The following is a 24,042-nucleotide window of genomic DNA, read 5'->3' on the forward strand; positions in this document are numbered from 1 at the left end:
ATATATGAACGCTCCAAGGTTAATGCGTAACCAGACTTTTGAGACATACGTTAAGTACTCGAAACTAGGAACATCCTGCATAATAGAAAAAAACTTGTCTGCGAAAAAATAGAGCACCATTTTCCACCAAACGTCCCCTGTCAAATCACAGCAACGAAATTTCGGGCCAAATCAAGATCAAAGGGAAGCCGACCATCCAAACGTGCTCCCCTAGAGAACAAAACGGTTCTTTCCAAGTCCGCCTGGCCGCTTTCATTTATCAGATTTCCGAGGTTGGTATCACTGAACAGGTGCTCAGTATGCAGGGTCGCCACGCTAACGGAACGTAGAAAACCCGGACTCTGTCTTTTTTCCGTCCGTCCCACGCCTAAATAAGATTTTATGTGACGGAAAAAATTTCTTTTGAAGGTTCCGATCGCAGGAAGCGTCCGACATATTTCTGAAGTGCCGTTAGGGTCGCTGGGATCGCCTCCGAAACGCAGGGAGGTACGTTATTGGCCCTACATTGGGTTTTATTGAATTTATGCCGGTTTGTAACGGTAAGTGTGCTGTGTCTATAGTTCGACTGCTCGCTGAATGTGAATTGCCCTATGAGGTGGACTTGAGTGAATTTTCCGAGAGATTTCCTTTTTGGGTTCCTTTATTCTCGGATTGTTTCGCTACACGATTTGAATGTTGAAGGGAGGAAGTTATTGTTATTGTTGTGGGTCGATATTTGGGTGGTTGGTGTTTTTATATTCAGACGGGGCTATGAGTTCACACAGATTTCCTTAGATTTTTCCCGGTAAAGGAATCCGAAGATAAAGAGAAATGTTCTCTTTATGTTATCCAGGTAGAGAATGATTTCAAGCATACAAAAATCCCAATAAATGTTCGGTTGACACTTGTGGTCACTTTTTTTCCAAAATACTTGATACAATTGCTAGATGTCTTACTCTCAGAAATCCAATCTTGTACAATCGATGAGACGCCAGCAACATTTCTAGTGAACGCTGGTGGAGATATCTTAGATTAGCAAGTCATGGGAGTCAAGTAAGGTTGCCAGAGGATATTTAGCAGAAAATCTGATGAAATAAATTGCATTTACGCAGAAGATTCAGATGGAAGATATTTCGATAAGGACTCTGTCAAATTTTAGTGTGATCAGTCATCACATAACGTGCAGAATCACGTGGATAATGCATATGGCAGCTTGGCAGTGTTGAATCAAACAAAATCATTAGCAATGAAGCAATACTTGGCAATGAATATCAAATAAATCACAGTTTTGGAGATTGTCAAATGATTAAGAATGTAACTTCTTCGAAGCCATTCCAGATACTCTGGTACATTAGAACTCTGGAACTGTAAGGAGGCTGTTAATAGTACAGTGAGTAGAACAGCTCTGATGAAAGGCATACTAGACCTTGAGGTCGCCAAGTTATTTGAATAATCCTACTGAAGCTACTTTTGGGTTTTCGACAGACAAGAACTATATTGTGGTACAGCACTTGGAAACATCCTTGGACACTCTTCTAACTCAACTGGTCATCACCTCATAACTTACTTCACTCAACTCCTCTTTTTCCAGTTTTATACCTGGGTTACAAGCATAAAATCATATTGGACACCCTGAATTTCTTCTTCCTTTTCTTATTCTCTATGTTGTATGCCAGCGCAATGGTATCATGGTCCCTGCACACTAATTAGGGTAGGGGAAATACATTCTTTATTGTATCTTTCTGAGAACCCTTTGAATGAGGAAGTTGTATGCACAAGTACCACGAAAGGCCATTGTTACACTAATGCAGGTACATTTATATTTAGTATTGTGACGACAATTTCGGCTAGACACAAACATTATGTCTAATTGCTTTTTGTCGCCATACTATCACGAACTGAGCTTCGGGTAATGATGAGACTGCTGACAGGGCTCTGTGGAAAGGAAATAGAAACAGCCGAACACATAGTATGCAAATGTTCAGGGCTGACTGGCTCAAGAATTACTCACATGACAAAGGAAGTTCTGGAAACCAGGGCTTCTAAGGATGTTGTTGGTTTTGTTAACAGTATCGATGACCTCCCTGGGTTTGTATGAATAGGGTAGGGTTAAGAACAAAAGATCAAAGTGGTCACAGTTACCGGCAGGCTAACAGAGCCGTAACGACCTCGATTCATTGAAATAATAATAATACTCGATTAATGCAAGAAAGATCTCAGCAGAGGATGTTCGACAACATATCCAAAGCGAAGAATCTTCAACAGATATTCAAGGATGCCAACACGAGCATACCAAACTTCCTATTATCATATCCTAAGGGTCAACCCCTCCTTCAATCTCGAAGAGTCTGCAGTTTCCAGAACCGTCATCCGATCGTCTGTGTGTGAAATGGAATAATATCAATATTGACACGCCGCGCCTTGTGTCAGATTCCCAGTACCGACAACCGAACAACAGGAAATATGATGTTTGCCACGATCGCAAGCTGCCGAAGTGTACAAACATCTCCACCAAAGTCTAAACGACAGTTTAAATATATCTCCAACTCTGCAGTAAACAAGTCTTCATCACCCACTATATCTACCTGTTTACTCCCTTCATCTCTGCCGAAAATATTCGGCGCTCAAATATTGGAAGTTCCGGATTTCCATGCATAAATTTCCCGGGAAAACGGGGACGTCGCTTTGCCCACAATAAAACGACGATTACCATATTTTCGGCTTCGGTAATCTGGGCGTTGGAGATGCTACGGTAATTATTCAAACGATTTCGTCGGTAGGTCTGCAGGTTTTGAGGACATAACGGTGCCGAAAAGGTCCCTCGGAGGGTGGCGAGTGGAAGTTGATCCGGGAAACGCCGGAAAATCGGTGGTAATGTTGGAAAGTTAGGTAACCGAATGCAGGGTTATCGACCGGGTTTGTCCGAAGTTTTCGTTAATAACCTGCACGGTGTTTGGGCAAGTTTGGTTTTCACGTTTTCCGCAGTCATCACCTCAAAACATCACAACTTGCAGTTTTGAATTTTTGGTGCGAAATGGCCCTTCGAGAGTGGATCATTCGAAAGTTTGGCCGTTTGGAAGAAAGTTTCGTGTCTCACAAGACAGGCGATTAGGATGAATCGAAAATTAATGTAGTTAGAAAGCAGCGTTTTAAGATCTTTTGGTCTTTGCCCTGTTTGATAATTCCCCAAGGAGATCGTCAAATCTATCACTTCCTGATGTTTTAGAACTAACTTGCAAGAGTGCTTTTTTCAAGAATATCTTCGCCTGTTTCCATGTCCACACAGTGAAACGTGAAACTTAATCTGTCGTCATTCTAATCTAATGCATAGACCGGTATATCGCTATACTCCCTCGATGACATGCATTCTCCTTGGGTCACTTTCGATTATGATTCCTACGTAATGGCGTGGAGACCTTCTGTCGGACAATGGTTATGTTGATGGCATTTTGCTGATACATTAACCAGATAAATAATTAATATCGTATGATATTATTACACTATTGGAAATTGTACTTCTTTTTCTTTTCATCATTCACTTCCAAATATCAGCTGTTTTATTCATTTTACCTGATTAGTATAATAAGACCTGAGTAATATTAATTCGAAACTAACCTCGGAAACAATTTTCGAGAGAAAAGGATCAGTCTAACGTTGCGAGGGGTAGATTCGGATTTGTCCTCTCCAATACCTGCAGTTTTTTTGCAGAGAACTAGACTCCCAAATGGAAATTCGATTCCTAGCAGCGTCAGTGTAAATACCTGAGCGTAATTAAGGGGATCTGATCGATGTCAGCAAATTGGCGTTCCCTGTTACGGTCAAGGGTTCCTATTACTTACTTCCGTGGTCTATTGCGCAGTAGGGGTGGAATTGAAAATTCATGTAACCAACCTTATCCTGATATCCTTGATAGCGGCCCCACCATCAATACATTATATGTTGAAGCCGTAAACGAATGCGCATTTAAAATGATATTTATGTATGATACGCTTTAGAAACTAATATTCTGTTAAAGCCAACAAATCCCCCAACCATAGTGTTTATTTTATGGTATTCATAGTATTCATTTCCTGTTATCCAAATCTGTTTGTATCGCCATGGACTATATTGTTCAATATTCAATTCCAAATTTCATCTCTCTACCTATAAACTAATCAACAACGGATCAGCTCTTCTAAATAAATATCAGATGAGAATTTCAGATAATCCTTCATTAAAAGTTGCTTCTCGAAATATTCATCTCGACCCAAAGCATCTCCAGGACCCGTTTCCAGACACAAATAGGATTCAACTCCACTCTCCTTGGATATTTCTTCGGATATTGTGTTTAATGAATTCGCATTAGTGTCGCTGCAATTCTCATACTTAATATTATTCTCTTTGAGTCTCTCGTCTCTATTTCTTTCGCTCCGAACGAATTCAGTTCGAATTGGACATGGACCAGCGCCATAAACCTACAATTTTTAATAAAACCAAACAGCGGAGCTGATCCTACAGTTCCTTGCCTGTTAAGGACTGTAACGAATGCAGATTACCAAGATTATTAAATTCGCTACGTCGGCCTTTCCACAGCATCGAGATAAAAGTAATCTGCTGTGCATTATGCAGATTTTCTGTGTGCCAACTGAGGGAAAGAGGATATCGGGTGTGATTTTCCTTGCTGCAATTCGTTTTCGAGTTCTTATCGTCCTGAAAAACGGTTGTGGGTCACTTTGGTTAATAGTTACTTTAAAGAAGGAAATTTGGTGAGCTTATTTAGGAATACAGAGTGCTCCACGGTGAGGTCCCATATTTTGACAGATCACTGTGAGGTGATGAAGAGTCACAGAGGGTTGAGATTGGTCTCGTTGAGTAAAGTAAAAGAGGCCAATTGTAAAGTCCCCGGTCTACCAGAGTAAAACACAGTTTTTTGACAAAATTCGATTTTATTATCCAACATAGGTGCCTTCGAGGGCGATACAGCGATTATAGCGATCTTACAACTTTTCGACACCATTTTTGTAGTACGATTTGTCTTTCGCTTCAAAATAGGCCTCAGTTTCGGCGATAACTTCTTCATTGACGCTTAATTTCTTTCCAGCGAGCATTCTTTTGAGGGCTAAGAACAAGAAAGAGTCGCTGGGGGACAGATCTGGCGAATACGATGGATGCAGAAGCAATTCGAAGCCCAATTCATGCAATTTTGCCATTGTTTTCATTGATTTGTGACACGGCACATTGTTTTGAAGAAACAGCCCTTTTTTATTCAAATGGGGCCGTTTTCTAACGATTTCATCCTTTAAACGATCCAATAACTATATATAATAATCGCTGTTGATGGCCTGGGCCTTTTGGAGGTAATAAATGAATATTATACCTTGAGCATCCCAGGATACTGATGTCATAACCTCGCCAGCTGACTGTTGTGTTTTTCCTCCACTTGGATTCGGTTCATCGTGTGCAGTCCACTCAGCTGACTGTCGATTGGACTCCGGAGTGAAATGATGCTGCCATGTTTCATCCATTGTCACATATCGACACAAAAATTCAGGTTTATTGTACTTAAACAGCTTCAAACATTGCTCAGAATCATTAACACGTTGTTGCCTCTGATCGATTGTGAGCTCGCGCGGCACCCATTCAGAACACAGCTTTTTCATGTACAAATGAATGATATGATGTACACGTTCAGATGATATCTTCACAATGTCTGCTATCTCGATCAACTTCACTTTACGGTCATTCAAAATTATTTTGTGAACTTTTTTGATCTTTTCATCGGTGACAGCCTCTTTTAGGCGTCCACTGTGTTCGCCGTCTTCGGTGCTTATTTCATCACGTTTAAACTTAACATACCAATCAATGATGGTCAAAATTCCTGATGCAGACCCCGAAAACTTTTCATCAAGCCAAGATTTTGCTTCAACTGTATTTTTTCCCTTCAAAAAGCAATATTTCATCAGCACACGGAATTTTTTTTCCCATCTTTTTTCAAATAACAAAAGTAGCTACACTCATAACGCAATATCTCACAAACTAATTGTCGGACTGCTGTCAACTTTTGATACGTATAAAAATCATATGGATTTAATACTAGCACCGCCATCTGTGCATCAGACCTGGGACTTTTCAATAGGCCTAATATTAACAAAATTTCGAATTAGCCTTCATGACATCATTTTGAAACTAACTAGCAACTTTCTATTCTGGCGAATGGCTATACTTGGAATGAACAGAATTCAGTTGGATACAATCCTGAAACTATAGGGCGGATTTGGCCCATTCACGACCACAATACTAATAGTCCCCACAAAAACTCCCTCGCACGCTGTATACTTCCTGATATAAAACCTTACAAGAAAAATCACTACTCTTCAAACGCTCCCATTTTTCAAAGGCAGCCACTTATAATTCTAGCCGCCAGAACGATTCTATTAACGTCGAAGATTTATAACTTTTATTATCCACATCTCCATATAAATTAGAAATTCAGAAACCAGCGGTCTGAAACCCCCCCATGCCATGAATATTCTTCAGACTCAGATGCCATCCATTTCCTCTGCAAAAACAGGATTTATTAGGACGACCACGTTGCGACAGCTCCGAAATGAATAACGACAAGGAAAAATGCCAGTTCTCAGTTGTCACGTGATCAATTATTTTCGAAAAATTACGCCGTCGACGTTGATACCATGATTTTATTCATTGGGAGGTCCGGATTTGTTCAGAACGGTAGAAGGAAATGGAAAAACAGCACTTGAATTTAAAGAGAGAATTAATGGAGAATATTTCAATTAACTATTAACGTATACTAACTGACGAAGAAACTGCAACACCCAGAAGGAGCTGTTTAAATGTTAATTTTTTTCTGGTAAAACAAAGATAGTATAGCAAGGCGTAAATTTGGAAAAAAATGAAGGGTTTACAATTTTTTTTTGATAAATCTGTTAATAATGTGTTTGTCCACCGCGATTATCAATACACTCCCCAACACGTCTCGGCATTGATGCAATAAGATGGTCTATTTTTTTTTGAGGGATACTATCCCAAGCTACCTGTACTCAGCTCTCCATGCGAGCTGAAGTAAATTTCCAAGCCTTCTACCCATGATGTCCTAACTATGCAATATGGGCGGAAGATCGAAGAATCTGGGAGGCCATAGCAAAAGATTCACATGGGTCGCTTCGAAAAAGCTCAAACTAACTCTGGCAACATGTAGATTCTCGAGCAGGTTAAGGTACGGGAGAACATATGGCTCCACTAAAGGTAACCTACTTGCAAGTGCAATAGCACCCCATATACCATAACGCCTACTGTCCGGTGTACATGACGCTCATCATCGAACTGAGGTTCACGTCTTTCTCCCCGACGTCGTCTAACCCTTCTTCGACCATCATGTGCACCCAAGGAGAATAGAGATTCATCATGAAAGACGGCCTGGTGCCATCCCATATTCCAATGTTGACGTCCTCTGCACCACTGTAATCGTTGCCGGCGATGCTCAACCGTCAGAGGTAACACATAATGGGGTCGATAATGCTGCAGTCCAAAAGACCTTATCCGGTGGTAAACCGTTCAGACAGTTACAGGATGGCCTTGTTCTCCAAACCACTGATCAACCAAAGATCGAGTCCTTAATGGCCATAAGTGTTAGACATCGATCTCCCCGCCTCCCGTAGACCAATAATTCGACCTCTTTCAAAGTCACAAAGCTGGTGATGAATTCCGCGTACACGTGCTCTAGGCAATTGAGCAGCAACTAAACATCGACTTTGGATCTCCTCAAACAGCAGGTTTGTCGTAAAATTTGAAAAACTTGCAAAAAACGACTACAATATTCAAGTAACAAAATTATAATAATAATAATAATTTACTCCTTGATATACTGTTTATATTTCACCAGAAGAAAATTTAAATTCAAACAGCTCCTTCTAGGTGTTGCAGTTTATTTGTCAGTTATTATATATTATAATAGGCGTGGAAGGTTTTGCAATTCTATTCATAAAAATGAAAAATCCAGTCTGCATAGCATTTTCATTTGGGCGAGTATTTATAGATTTCTAATATACGAAACAACCAGAAACACAATAACTTGAAAAGAAAAATCCCGAAGGTTCATTATAGAAATAATGAACCTGATTCCCGGAAAATATTCAGCGAAACCAAATAAAAATGAGCCGATCAGATTCGACATAATTCAGTGACGTTTGAAAAGGGAACAAGTTCCTCTTATTGATTTCGACTGAATGGGAGGGATGAAAAAAATTCAACAGAAGTAGATATTGATGATAGCTGTCACGTATTCAACGATTGTGGAAATATTAATAACCAGACTGAAAAGGTTTTTTTGCCTGCCAGAAAGTTTAAATGAAATGTCACTCACCGAACAGCAGCGTTTAAAAAATACATTAATTTCAACGAGTCTATGTGAAAGTTTTGGTTGTTGGATTCAAAACTCGAAACAAATTCGTATATTTGTATTTCGTCTTGGTTTTTGTTCGATATCAAATTGCACGAGTTTTCATCACGTACTGAGTTGGAATATTAAACTGAATATCATGAAATAAAATAACATTTATTCAGCAGCATTGTTTGTTTATTCTTTACCGGTAATTGGATGGAATTATGAAAACACATACGGCCATTCAGCCATACAGACAAATATTTGCATTTCTGCAAAGCACAACGCCAATCGATAGGAAGGAACAGATGGACTGGAGAAGCATTGCGAGACATTAGCCATGTCTAGCGAGAATTGAAGAGGTTAGGTACATTAGCATACGTCACTGTAGACGTTGCTAAACATGACATATCCTATTGTTGCTTTGTGGTTATGTAGAATGATGGCTATCCACAACTCCTTTAGATTAGCATAACATAAGACGATGTGAGTCGTCAGTTACATGCTTGAATTGTTCAAGTCGACTCTACAGTTGAGAACAGTACCCAAAATATGTTGTTAGAGAGAATTAATTTTCATCTTGTGAATAACTCTATGAGAATCATGTTATTTTGATGAGTTCAAACTCAATAAAATTCAATTTTAGATGTTATTTGTCCAGATACATCTCCGCCTGAGTCTTGGTGATATTTCCCAGGATCGCAAGTTGGTTTCCTAGACCTTCCAGTAAAACATCAACGAAATCTTTGAAACTTCAACAGGTGAACATTTCAGAGTATGGCGAACAACAATTTTTTTCAATAGTTCCCATATCTTTGTCAGCATATATCAATTTTTTTTTCGTTTTGCCTAATGATATTCCCATAACTCAATTTTTTCCTTTTTTGCTTCTCAACCTAGTGATCAATATAGTTTAATAAAGTATCCTTCAGGTTGTGAATTATTCGCCTTATCAAAATCTTCACATTCGCATGAAAGTTCACGGAATGACGGTACGAATTCAAGGTTACCAACACGAATAACTTCGCCGTAAGGTTTACCCACCCCAAAACAAAATTGGCGAAGGAGAATTTCTGAACAAATGAACCGAAATGATCCCAGCACAGCCGACTGGATCAGCATCTTATGAGCTTTCAGCAGACGTTATCAACCGGACAGATGGTTTCAGTAGGAAATAGAGGATGGTCTCCGTTGATTTCTCAATTCTCGATCCCTATTGCGTAGGAAGTTTGTTATAGTCGGTCGAAATTAATCCAGAATCGAATAATACTACCGGAAATGCTTCCTTAAATCATTTCAAGAGTTATGAAAGGCATTTCGGTCACTTCGGCTCTTCAGCTGATTGAGAGAATGACTTAGCGACATATTTACTCGTTAGATGGCGCTTCATGCTACACATTTCCGGCACTTACTCGCCTAGTTTTGTAATGGATGGATTTTTGATGACAGGAATGTAATTATGGGAGAAAAATGTCTTCAAGAAGTCAAAAAATGTCGTGTTTTCATGCAATTTTCAGACAACACGCTTTCTTGCAAAATTACGGGTAACTATTGTGTAATTTCAACCGATAAGTGCAGCTTTGTACTCAATACTTATGAGGAACTCACTTGAAGAAGTAGCTGTTGTTGGCATATCCAAAGAAGGGAACAGTGTAGGTCAACATCCATATGTTGCCACCACCACAATCGTAGTAGGGCTTGGACCACTTGCCATCTTCATACCGCACTGACAGGATCACATCTGGGACTTTTTCGCTATGAGAACTGCCATTGAAGGTGTAGGTGTTGTATCCTGGAAGAAATAGAAAGGGAATGATATAATGTGTCACTTGATTTTGATACGCATTTCTCACGGGTTTTTTCATATGCAAAAAACATTTTCACTATAACATTTTATGTTTTATGTATCTATAACTTATCGCTTGAAGTTTATTCAGAACAACAACGATCCAATGTAAGATATCAAGCAATAATTCTGAGGTCGCGTCTACTTCATAACTACTTGACTATTCTGAAGCTTCTCAGCAGGTTCTACTCAAGGAATTATCTCTTTGAACTCTTTGAAGTAAAGAGTTTTCCAATGTGTAGCGTGCTACATTTCAAATTTTATATATTCAACTGAGCCAGACAGTTGATGAAAATCTGAAATGTAGCACGCTACACATTGGAAAAATCTTTACTTCAAAGAGTTCAAAGAGATAATTCCTTGAGTAGTACCTGATAAGAAGCTTCAGAATAGTCAAGTAGTTATGAAGTGGACGCCACCTCAAAATTATTACTTGATATCTTACATTGTAGCACGCTACAAATGAGAGGTTTCATTTTGAATACGATTTTTGAAGAGGCTCTTCATACTCAACGTGTCACTATGTAGTGTGGTTTTTCGGCTTGTGCTGTGATTGGATCTCATTTATTCGAAAATGAGCAATGATTAATGATATTTTTATGGCTGATATTGACGTGGCCGACGGTTATATTCAACAAGAATGCTTTACAGGTCACACAAGCAATGAAACAGTCGCAATTTTGTAACAAAAGTTTCTTGGCTGTGTTATTTCTCGAAGAGTTGATCACAATTGGCCACCGAGATCTTGAGATTTACACCTTATATGACTTTTTTTTAGTGATGCAAGGCCATTTGACTGATATCGTTTTCCATCGGCAAACCTTCCTCTTTACTATGTAATAAACATCCATTGATTTATCTTCAAATATACTCGGTAATATCAAAATGAAAGCTTTTATTATTGGAAAACTTTATAGAACTAGTCCTCTAATGCTATTGTTCTGAACAACAATGGAACTCCCGGACATCGAATAGAAGTTTTTGGAGAGGTTTATTAGTTGTAACTAGTAATGATTTCGATTCAATATAAATCACGTAATCATATTGTGCCGAATTTATTTTGGGCATTATTCCCAAATGTGCATTTCATCAAGTAGCATATCGTGCAGAATACTAACTATTCTACTGCTAATGATCGTATTTATGATAGGATATTAAATATTTACTTATCGAACTCTGTGTTATCGAAACTCTTTGCTACAAAACAACCAGTTGAATTTCAAATCGACCACAAACGATGAATTATTTGTTTTGTTTCAGAATACCGTAGAGTTGAACGTTTCTGATATATTATCATAACGAATATTTGTATGAAAATAGGTGGTTTTATTCAACAATCCCACGTGAATTATTGCTCGGAAAATTATCGGGAAATGAAAAATTCCCATGATAGAATATGCACATAACTGATAAATCGAACATAATGAACAGTTTGAGGTTGGTTAAGGCCATTATTGCTCCATTTGGTTCGATTGTTCGTTGATGAATCGAATTATGCTAATTTATGAGGGTTCCCGAGCTTTGTTACCGTTTTCAAACGAGTCAAACAAGTACCAGGAATTACTCACTATTTGTCGTATTGTAGATAAATTTGCAAGGGATGTCAAGTTTATGCTAATAATCCAATAACAATAGAGCCACTAAAAATCAACGTTGATCATACTATTGATGAAATACATTGAAAATTTTGGAAAAGGGTTATTTTCATCCATATTGCCATGTCATCTTTCAAATAAAATATTATATGTTTCAATGTATGATTTATATGTTGGTTCTTCATTTTCGGATTGTTTCTTCGATATTCATTCTTCATCTAGTTACAATGAAGGGTACTGAAAAAGTTTCAGGTCTTTAGGTATCCTTGGAAAAACTCAAATATTTATTGCCAGGTGCTCTTTAAGTTGGTTAAAAACATATATTTTCAGTTGCCTTATCTATGGAGTATGGAGTGAAGAAATAGTTAAGATGTCTAAAATACTTTCTCTATTTCAGTATCGTAATGAGTTCATTACAGTTCTAAAAACAGTGCTGTAATGAACTCATTTCAGCATTGTTTTCAGTTAAATTTTTCGTTTTGTGATTGTCTACACAGACTTCCAATCCTGTCAAAATTCAACACACATCAATTGTCAATATGATATAATTTGGATTGAGTGACATTATTTGCAATATTATTCGCAATTTCTATTAATTCTGTTTGTGTTAAATCGATTTCAGCAGAAATAATTCACAAATTTAATGCGTAATTATAAATTATTTCAAAATTCGAAACGTACGATTCTAATTCATATTCCTTAATCTGTCAATTTTCGTAACAGTCACACCAACTGCCAAGATACAATACAAATGTCACTAGGATGTATAATCTGAATTTTTCATTGAATTTCGACAATATTTCAAAAAACTTGACTGAAATAGAGAAAACATCGTCTAATACTCGTTGCAGAAGGCAATTCCAACAATCTCGCTCCTTCGTCGCTCGTTTTCGAATTTCGCACTCGTATTGGAATAGGAGCCCATTCTGCAACTTGTTTTAGAATATACTATTTCGGCATCTGAAGCTACAAGATAGAGTTTATATCAATAGGAAGGTTATTTACTAGTTATTTGATGTCAAATAATGGAAGGAACTTAGATAGAGTGAATTAGATATCTCGAAGTCTCTTATAGTTACAAAAAAGCATCTTGTGTCATTTAATTTGTGGAAAATAATGGTATTGAACGAAAATAAAGTTCTTTAGATACCAAAACTATTTAATGCTAACAATAATCTCCAACACCTCCAGCTAAAGGTAACCATACATTACAACATTCATCCACGTCGCATTCTAGCTAAAGGTCACCATACATTACAACATTTATTCACGTCACATTTCGGCTAATCGAATCCTCGTAATTCTACGGGGTCTCGATGAACGACGCTGCCAACGTAGAAACCGAATACACCCAGCAACGAGAGGTACGCCCATAACTCACTCATTCTTGCCAGCGTCCCAAGGTGAACGAAATTGAATTATCGCCATATTTCCCCGGAAATACAACCCGCCGGTCGCTTTACCACCCCCGGGGGGCAGGCTAACGCTGGCTGGCGGTAGAAATAGGCAGCGTTCGAAGCAAACACACAGATTAATCAGGAAAGATGCCGGATCAAGCGGGCGAAATGGCCCAATAAAGAATTTCGGGATAGGGAGTCGGAGGCAATAATCATGGCCAACGGTGATAACTCGGAGAATTATTGCATAAGTGGTATTGGAGAGGGGGAAGGTGGAGTGATGTGTGGAGGAAGAAGTCGATATTTGACAGAGTGTAGGGGCTGCTCTTTTCGTAGAACTTGGAATCTTGCTTTGCCGTTCTTGGAATGTTAGAAATGGAATCGTAAAATTTGTTTTGTATACAAATACGTCATCGATGACGTCACGCCACTGCTGAAATGATTAAAAGACTTTACTGATACCTTTCCAAGTTATTTTATTATTAGGAACACTGTTACTACGATTCAACTTGAACCAGAACTTGAGAGCTCCTATGTAACGACGAAGTTTTTCTTGATTTTAAAAAATATTCCCACAAAAAGGTCTATGTTAAATTTATAATTCAAAATAAATTTTGATTGATTTTTTTTTGGTGTAGAATCTGAAATATCCTTCAAAGTTTGTTTATCAGATCTATGTCAGAGATCTGTTATACATATTTAAAATATTTTATTTTCAATATTCGCTACTGCCATGAAATTGAATTTTTTTGAACTTTTTCAGACGATGTATTTGTATCATCTAGTGAGAGTTCAGGAAGACTGTTGAATGATACATCGGGTGTTCTTCCAACTGTACTACAGATCTTCTTGCAGAATCTAGATCAGGGTATGTGAATTTGTGTCCATTGTTTCTATTTAGGTGTATGCCTTTGATATTAACGAGACAAAAATAACATTCGCCATGATGATTTTTCGGTTTTTTCTAAAACATTAAAGCACTTTCTCTTTCCAACTGTCCAGTATCAAATGTGAGATTTATCCAAATCTCCCAAATGATTGGAAGGGAAGGATCATGGGTGATTCTAAGAATAAAATAAGTAATTCGAAATATAAAATTCAGCAGGTTTGATTAACCTCTCAGAGCAATAAAGATGAATAGAGGAAGCGTATGTTATTTTCAGTGAGCAAATTTTGTACCCAACATGAACTATCAAATTCGACAATCTGCGCGCGGAAATGAAAACATATCAGTGATACGATATGTCACTCAATTCGCGAGTTTCTCCACAAAGAACGCACTTCTTATGTCCCATAGTGAATCAACGTTTCATTCGAACTCAGAATATATTGAAATAAAACCTAAAAAATATCAAAAATTCAGAAAACAAACTTCAAGCGCGCCAAACGACGTGAAACAACCGATGACACTAGGAGAGCAAAAGTTGCCAAACCTTAGATTTCAGCAGGTAGATACAGAAATTAATAAATATACCTCTATAAATTCGACAATTAGGAAAAATATCGGATTCCAAATATTCAAATTTGCATATTCAATCGGGAACCACTCATATAAATATATTTCATTCTTTATAATATACATTCATAACGATATAGTAAAATTGGGGATTTGAAAATATATCACAATCCGACAACGTAATCTAACCATGTTGGGGACATGTAAAAATTGCGTATATTCCCTCTACCTATGTTTATTACTGTATGGTCCATCTAATTTAAAAAGGTGGATTCAGTTATGAGTCCAGTTATATTTTTTGATTAGATTATGATTTTGAGTGGAAAATCTATATATTGACCGTTTTTTTTTTGTCAGTATCAGAACTGACATCAATAAACCTGCATCTCAATCACTAAAGCTGATAGAAAGGAGGTGCTTTCGAAACCAACACAATTAATTGATTTCCTGCACCAAAAAATTTTTTTTTTCATTTTGTTGGCCTGTCTAATTAATTACCCTCATTTTAATTAGGAGCGTGTAAAAGAACCCTCCCCTCCAATAAAACATTACAGAAATGCCTTCGCCTCAAATGTAACAGCTTAATTACGTCCTCGCCTCCAAAGTACAAGCAATATAAAACCATCTGTTCGACTGTGTAGACCAATAAAACGCTCTGCGCAGATTTCAATTTCGGCTCATAAATGTTGTTATTGCCCCTTTAAACTATAGATTACCCTAATCTGCCTTCAGGGTCGCCTCTGATATTCGAACGGAAACGGTTTTATCTGTTCGCAAGGATGGCTTGATAGCGTCCTTTTGAATACGTGGAGCTGGAACCTCTTTGATAAGTATTTTTCGTGGGTGTTCACTTAGCTTGTTGACTGGAGAAGTTGGAGGGAACTTCGAGTTGTGTTGAGCTGCCTTTTTGAGTGTGCGGGTAGTTGAATTCCTTATATGGATTGTTAAATCTAGAATGAAGCAATAAAATTTGCAAGAAAACAGTGTTTGGTGAACATACGTCCAGATGATTGCTGTCGGCTTCGACTATAGATGATGGTACAGAAAGAACAGCATAATCCTCATCATATTTTGATCGTATTTGATTCAGGAGATCAAGGTGGCCAAGAAAAATAATAAAGATGGCCTTTTTTGAGGAAGTCTATAGTGTGCCAAGCCTTCTGAAAGATGAAGAAGATATCTTAGGTGAAATCAAAGTTACTTGCAGATGTAGTATTGTCAAAAGGGATAATGATATAAAGGGTGTTTTTTTAGAGCTATATAACTTTAAGTTGCAATAAAACAACGATGGATGATTCGATTGACATGAATTTTATTTATCCGCAAGATAATCTTGTGGTATTACATTTTAAATATGATTTCTGGCATATGGCCGCCACGGCTGGCTCGGATGTAGACTAATCTGGACGTCCAATTTTCTATGACTTTTTCCAACACTTGTGGCCGTATATCGGCAATAACTCGGCGAATGTTGTCTTCCAAATGGTCAAGGGTTTGTGGCTTATCCGACATAGACATAGCCCCACAGATAGTAGTCTAGCGGTGTTAAATCACAAGATCTTGGAGGCCAATTCACAGGTGCGAAACGTGAAATTAGGCGGTCACCAAACGTCGATTGTGGCACGAGCTGTGTGACATGTTGCGCCGTCTTGTTGAAACCACAGCTCCTGGAAATCATGGTTGTTCGATTCAGGAATGAAAAAGTAAGTAATCATGGCTCTATACCGATCACCATTGACTGTAACGTTCTGGCCATCATCGTTTTTGAAGAAGTACGGACCAATGATTCCACCAGCCCATAAAGCACACCAAACAGTCAGTTTTTCTGGATGTAACGGTGTTTGGACATACACTCAAGGATCAGCTTCACTCCAAATGCGGCAGTTTTGTTTGTTGTCGTAGCCATTCAACCAGAAGTGCGCTTCATCGCTAAACAAAATTCGCTTATGAAAATCGGGAACAACGGCAATCTCATTTTGGGCCCATTCGACGAATCTATGCCTTACTTGATGATCGTTTGGCTTCACTTCTTACACGAGTTGGATTTTGTGAGCACGCAAACCAAGATCCTTCCGCAAAATCTTCCATAAAGTGGATGGACACAGATCTAATTCCTGTGCTCGATGGCGGATAGACTCATTCGGGTCTTCCTCGATGCAACGCTCTACAGCAGCAATAGCTTCTTCTGTACGCACCGTACGGCGTCTCTGGGGATCGAGTTATCAATAAAAGTAAACGTGGTGCGAAAACGTTCCATGGTTAATCGAATTAACTGCTCTGATGGACGATGTTGTCGACGATAAAATGGACGTAGTGCGCGATACGTATTCCGCACAGAATCATCATTTTCGAAATGAATGTGAGTCTATTCATGATGAATTGCCAAACCAAACTGATAATAAATCACTTGACAGCTGTTAAATCGGTCGCCATCTCGAACAGTAATGCTAACTTAAAGTTATATTCCTCGAAAAAAAAAACACCGTTTATAATTATTCGAAGTTTTCTTCTACCTTAGACAACGAAATTCGAACAGTCAACTTCCCTCGACATCCGTAATGAATCTCGCTCAATCAAGAACGAATTCGTTTCCGGAGAAAAAAATCCGTTTCTTCCCCGAGACAAGTTCATTCTTCCACCGAATCAACTCGAATCGCCTAATCCTCGAAGCGCCTCAACTTCGGAGACATTTTTTCCTCCGATCCGAATTCGAAGGACCAGTCTGAGAGAGCGTATCGCGAAGTTTTACCGATCGGGTCGGTCTGGGCCGAAGAAAAAACGGGCGTAGAGTCAATTTGCTCGACTTTTCCGATCGTCTCTCCTCTCCTCCTCTCCGGGGCTAAGATTATTCCAACGCAGCATCCCCGCTACAGCCCGGGGGCGCGCTCGTTTCGGCCGGATCCTCCCCGGCCCCCCTGATGAAGTGTCAATTAACTTTGTTTGTCAAATCTCTGTTTCCGCCGCCCACGTTTAGCGGGATAAAAAAAAAGCAATAGACTTTCGGGCTTTTTTTTTTTTTTTTCATTTCCGGTCGATGTGGACGGATGTTTCGTGTCGTAGCCGACGTCGGGACGTCGGCGTTTTAATTAACGACGGGGATAATTTGGTTGAGGTTGGCGTCGAAAGAGGGCGCATTTATTGTGATGCTTATAAGGGGGTCGGAAAAAATCTGTTGTAGAGGTGTGTTCGTTGATAAGATGAGGTAATATTTGAAATTATTCATTTAACTCAAAATTAACAACATTTATAGATCAACAACAACATCGTAGTCAACAGAGGACACTTAACAATGTTCAACCCAACCTAAATCAGATTCAAATTTGAGGGGGTTTGCACCTGATGGTCTATTTCAGTTCCAGAGTTCTAATGATCTGGGTTGGCTTCAAGGAAGCTACTTCCTCGCTCCTACAAGTTTTTTGTCTAAAGCAGATTTTGCCTTTGCTAGTGAGGGCTAGGCATTACATCACCAGGTGACCCAGAGTTTCTTCCTCTTTTCCACAGAATTTGCACCCTTCGTTTTCTGCTGGAACTATTTTCATGAGGTGCTTCCTGAGGCGACAATGCCCTAAAAGCAATTCAGTAAGAAGGTGTAGCATATTCTTGCTAAGATTCAGATACTTCTTGGATCTCGCAGTGTCGAAGTTTCGAAGAAACAATCTGGAATGATCCAACCCAGGAAGATTTCGCCAGAGTGTTTCCATTTTAGTTTTTTTCATCTCCTGAAACTCTTTCTTGTAGGACTCTAGGTACATTCACCCATATGGTTCTGGGCTAACGAAAGAAGTTTGTACTCCTTTTCCGACAAGTATGTTGGTCTCTTTATTGCCTTTGATTCCAGAGTAACCGAGAACCCAGAACAAGATTTAGATTTATATTTAATTAAGGAGGTAACGTTTCACTGGGACTAATGGTCTATTGGGCCCCCATCAGAGCTATTCTCTCCATAACGTGATCTACAGCTCGCCTTCCAGTGTTCTGATGAACTCCAATAACTGGGTTGGCTTCAAGGAGGCTAATTCCTCACTTCTACAAGTTTCGTGTACAAAGCAGGTTTTGCGTTGGCTAGCGATGGCGAGGCATTACGTGACCAGGTGATCCGGAGTTTCTTCCTCCTCCCCACAGAATCTGCACTCGTCATTTTCTGTTAGACCCATTCTCATGAGGCGTTTCCTAAGGCGGCAATGACCTGTGAGGAATCCAATGAGGAGGTGTAGCATATTCTTACTAAGATCCAGATACTTCTTGGACCTTGTAGAGTCAAAGTTTCGAAGAAACTATTTGGAGTGATTCAGACCAGGAAGATTCCGCCAGAGTTTTTCTCTTTCGGTTACCTCTTTTTCCTGAAATTCTTTCTTGTAGGTGAATTTGTCTACACCCCAGAAAGGTTCCGGGCCGATGAAAGGAGTTTGTGCTCCTTCTCTTGCAAGTGTGTTGAAACCCAGACCAAACAGATCTTCTGTCTTTTTCTCAATAAATAACACTATCGATACCTATACCAATACAATATTGGTAGTGATAAAAAGGAAGTATAAAACTTGTTTTAATCAAGGACTATATGTTTAATTGTTAACCTCCTTCTGCAACACCAGAAATTCACTCTTCAATATACTTTCTTCAGTATTTTGAAAATATTTGAATGTTCTTTGATACCTAGACGCTTTGGCACCCATAGCAAAGTAATATTGTTACCCTTAGCCAGCAGGCGGCATTCTAAGGGCAGCAGATAACTTTGGCCATGTAATTCCGAGATTCTCAGAATTCTGAGCAAATTTACTGACAGATAGATTTCTGCATATACCACTCAGGATTCTCAATCTCAGTTTTTGAGACCACTGCCAGTAGCCCTTTCTAATTTCAACAAATCTGTGAACCATACAAATGATTCGTCAAATTCATCACATTTTGACTGCCCTGAATTGAAACTGAACCTGAATGAACAATGAACTATAATTATGAAGGGATTTAAACGTAACGCAGTCATATTAAACCCCTCAGCACTAATTATCCTGCTTGGCGTGCAATTCCAAATAATCGTTTAAATATAAATCCCCGAGCACACTCCACCAATTCAGCCAGAGTGGAAGCAAAGTGTCATCACCCTACAATTCTTGTACTGCAAACTTAACGAACCTCTCACAATCGATCGAACCGAAAAGAAGATCATTAACTGGAGTAGATCTAGGAGAGGATCTCATTAGGTGCCCAACTTTTCCAGAAACAAGCGAACGTCACGAAGAAGAATGAGACCGTGTAAGCTCAGATAAGCATCTACTGCTCTCTGAAATTATAAATTGGGTTTTGTTGACTGCGACGAACACCATATAATCTTGATTGAGATGAGTCCTGAGCCCCTTCATAATTAAACTTATGATTATATTGAATAATATGAGCGGATGAGGAAATAATGGAAATTCATAACAGGTTTAATAATAACGACGACGAAATCTAAAGCAAGGAGATGAGAGGCACGTGAGATTTGATTTATGAGCCTTGGTGCTTGGAGACGGCGAGTGTCGAGATCTCAGATTCATTATTTCTTTGTCTGGCTTGAATCAGGAGGATGAAGGGATATCAGATGAGGCATGACGCGATGAGTGAACATCCTACTGGAGAGCATAGCAGCTTTTGGTTCTCTGCCAATTCACCTGCTTTGAAAGTTACGTTCGAAACTTACGAAAATTGTGGTTGAAATGAAGGGACCTAACAGAATTTGTGGTAAAGGGTAACATGGGATTCGCCAATGGCGGTATCTGAAGAGAATCAAGTGGAAATTCAAAGCTCTACAATCAAGTTGAATGAACAGGGTTTATCTGATTCATTTACCGCTAAAGGCGATTTCAAAGAGAGGATATCTGTGGAATTAATCCTGAATTTCCTGTATGAGATCGAAGAGCTCAGACTATAATTTTTACAGGTTTCTTCGAGATCCCATTTACAAAGAATATTATGTGTTGAACTGAGATATCAAAAAGGTTTTTTTGATGGATGTACATCAAAAATAATCAATCCCGCAGATCAGCAAGAATGCGGGATTGTTAACAATATATGTATATACTCTTTGTACTCAACCTGTCAAACATATTGTTCAAACATTGTTTAATATGCAATTTCAATATTGAATCCCGCATGGAAAATCCCGTAGAATTTCAGAGGGATCCAACATTTGCGGGATTGGATTCCCTACTTTGGACACCCTGTTCATTCTCATCGAAATTTAACTCCTCCTCGACATTCTCCTGAACATCTAATTCCTGCCTCGTCTGACATCTCCCAGCGTCAAATTCATAGCCACCTAGGGAAAAATTTAATTCCTCCTGTAACAAACTTCCAAGGCTCTGCATCTTCCGAAGTTGAAGAAATCTTCGGAGCTTCCCCATAAAGAACCTAGATGATATTCAGATCCACCTGTCAACTGTTGAAAAATTTACCGCATGGGCTCAGGCAGAAAAGTGAGCATTAAATATGATGGATGGCTTCAAGATTCTCTGACTCTTTCCACTTGTTCGCGGAGATATTGGAGTGGTAAGGAAAAGAAGTTCTGACTTGATGCATATCGGCGTTTACTTTTGGTCATTTGAGTAGAAAGACACTTTAGAAGTAAAAAAATTAAGGGATGGTGAAGAATGTATGGAAATATGTACGCTTCTAGTTACAGTGCGTCTGCATAGAGAAATAAATATAGATAGAGGAAGTATACGCAATTTTTACATGTCCCCAACATGGTTAGTTTACGTTGTCGGATTCTGATAAAACGGGTATTTTTTTCCAGGTTTATAACTTTAAATTGGCACAACTGTTCAAGATGGCGACCGATTTAACAGCTGTCAAGTGATTTATTCTCAGTTTGGTTTGGCAATTCATCATGAATAGACGCACGCCTGAACAAAGCTTGCAAATAGTGCAATTTCATTTCGAAAATAATGGTTCTGTGCGGAATACGTATCGCGCACTACGTCCATTTTATTTTGCTTAGCGATGAAGCGCACTTCTGGTTGAATGGTTACGTCAACAAACAAAACTGCCGCATTTGGATTGAAGCTAATTCTCAAGTGTATGTCGAAACACCGTTACATCCAGAAAAACTGACTGTTTGGTGCGCTTCATGGGCTGGTGGAATCATTGGTCCGTACTTCTTCAAAAACGATGATAGCCAGAACGTTACAGTCAATGGTGATCGGTATAGAGCCATGATTACTAACTTTTTCATTCCTGAATTGAACAACCATGATGTCCAGGAGCTGTGGTTCCAACAAGACGGCGCAACATGTCACACAGCTCGTGCCACAATCGATTTATTGAAAGACACGTTTGGTGACCGCCTAATTTCACGTTTTGGACCTGTGAATTGGCCTCCAAGATCTTGTGATTTAACACCGCTAGACTACTTTCTGTGGGGCTATGTAAAGTCATTGGTCTATGCGGATAAGCCACAAACCCTTGACCATTTGGAAGACAACATTCGCCGTGTTATTGCCGATATACGGCCACAAATGTTGGAAAAAGTCATCGAAAATTGGACGTCCAGATTGGACTACATCCGAGCCAGCCGTGGCGGTCATATGCCAGAAATCATATTTAAAATGTAATGCCACAAGATTATCTTGCGGATGAATAAAATTCATGTCAATCGAATAATCCATCGTTGTTTTATTGCAATTTAAAGTTCTATAGCTCTAAGAAAAACACCCTTCACATGCCCAATCGAGTGTCATCGGAATAAACTAACAAAATTTTTCAATCAAAATGTCTCTTAAATATCGCTAAATTCAAATCTAATGCTGTACTCCTAGTTGATATTCATCCTGTGTTCCACAATGGTGGAAGAGCAGCAATAACGACCTTGTCTTCAGATGGAACGCAATATACGAAATTCCGTCCTCCAAAAAATGTCATTCTAGAATTTTATTTTGAAGAGGTCGTTGACGTCCCCTTGTGAGGGCTCAGTTTTTTCCTTTGCTGCCATCTCGAAAACGATAACATCACGTCTTCACGAAAAATTTCCATTCCCTCAGACAAAACGGACGAAAAATCGCTCGTGAATTTGCATAATTCAGTGCGTTCAAGATTCCCAAGGATGGCGTGCTATCCTACCATTATAACGAAGTGAGCTTTGGGAAATTTTTTATTTTTTCTTTGGAGTTCGCGAAGAGGAAATTTTTTCTAGCTCGTAAGAGGCGATTTGTAACAGATTTTACATGCAGAGTGTTTTGTCACATATTCTTTTTAATGAGGATTTTATATGATTTTATTTCTGCCTTATTTTCTCTTTTCGTTTGATATTAGACGATTAGATCCCAAGGAATTTCTATTTTCTCAATTAATGGAAGAGGTAATTGAAAAGCCTATTATTGTGGACGTAAGTGAAGCCATAAAAATTTCAATGAATCTATTTGCTTAAGAATAGTTCGTCTAATATTAACAACAGTACAAATTTTACAGAGATTTTTCAGACTTGGGTAATAGGGATTCACGGCTTGGCTTGATTTTCAAGCTCAAGTCAAGTAGTAGTTTTTCAATCTCGAGTGAAGTCAAGTATTTATTTGTAGAGTTCTTGAATCATATCAAGCTACTATTTTTAGCAGTTTTATTGTGTAGAAAATGATGCAATGAGAAGGAACCTTGTAAAAAATACTTCCATTTATCAAACTTATTGTATAAAAGAACCGAAAATATCAACTTTTTGCAATAGAAACATAAATTACATCACTATAAATCATATCAAAATAACAAATAATTAAAAAATGAAGTTTCTTAATATCGAGAAACCTCCAGGCTTTGTTTGATTTCATAATTTTCCATCCAGAATCTAAGACACATGAGGCATCTTATAGATTTGTCGCCTAACCTATTGCGGGTATTTGTAACTGTAAGAGTAGCTCTGGAAAATTGTCTTTCAGCAGGAGCTGAAGATGTTGATAAAAATCCTTGGCCATTTTGACCAAGTTTGGAAAGATATTTCTGAAACTAACAAAATCTACCAATAGATTTCATAGAAATGTGAGAAAACTACTAATAAAGTCACACTGGCGAATGCTTCAGTCTCTCGGCGCTCGAGGAATCCCCTTATTTAGTGTAAGCGCGCACGAGATTGCAGAAATAGATGCCGTGCGACGCGTGCATATCAAGCTCAAGTAATATCAAGAAGCTTGATATCAAATCAAGCAATCAATATCTAAAATCGAGTCAAGTCAAGGTCAAGTGTGTAATTTTTCACGAGCTTCATTTTCAAGACAAGTAGTTGGTTAAAATGTCTAGCTACTAGGCTTGATGAATCCCTACTGGTTATATTCATTCTATAGAATGATTACAGAATTATCCAATCTCAATAGAAAGATATGCCTGAAGAAATAGGTTAAATCATAAATGAACCTATTTGCTAAAAGAAGATT

The 24,042-nt window shown here is 38.6% G+C and overlaps 1 protein-coding gene across 1 annotated transcript in view; it reads right to left on the reverse strand.

Annotated features, from left to right (window-relative positions):
* The window catches only part of LOC123683486 (probable G-protein coupled receptor 158), a 187,345-nt gene that overhangs the window by 42,024 nt on the left and 121,279 nt on the right, over positions 1-24,042 (reverse strand). Inside the window, exon 2 of the mRNA XM_045622573.1 lies at positions 9,968-10,151. Within this exon, the coding sequence (XP_045478529.1) occupies positions 9,968-10,151 (184 nt within the window). The remainder of the gene's footprint in view (positions 1-9,967; positions 10,152-24,042) is intronic.

The sequence above is a fragment of the Harmonia axyridis genome, chromosome 6 (genome assembly GCF_914767665.1).
Source record: "Harmonia axyridis chromosome 6, icHarAxyr1.1, whole genome shotgun sequence".
NCBI classification, from domain to species: domain Eukaryota; kingdom Metazoa; phylum Arthropoda; class Insecta; order Coleoptera; family Coccinellidae; genus Harmonia; species Harmonia axyridis.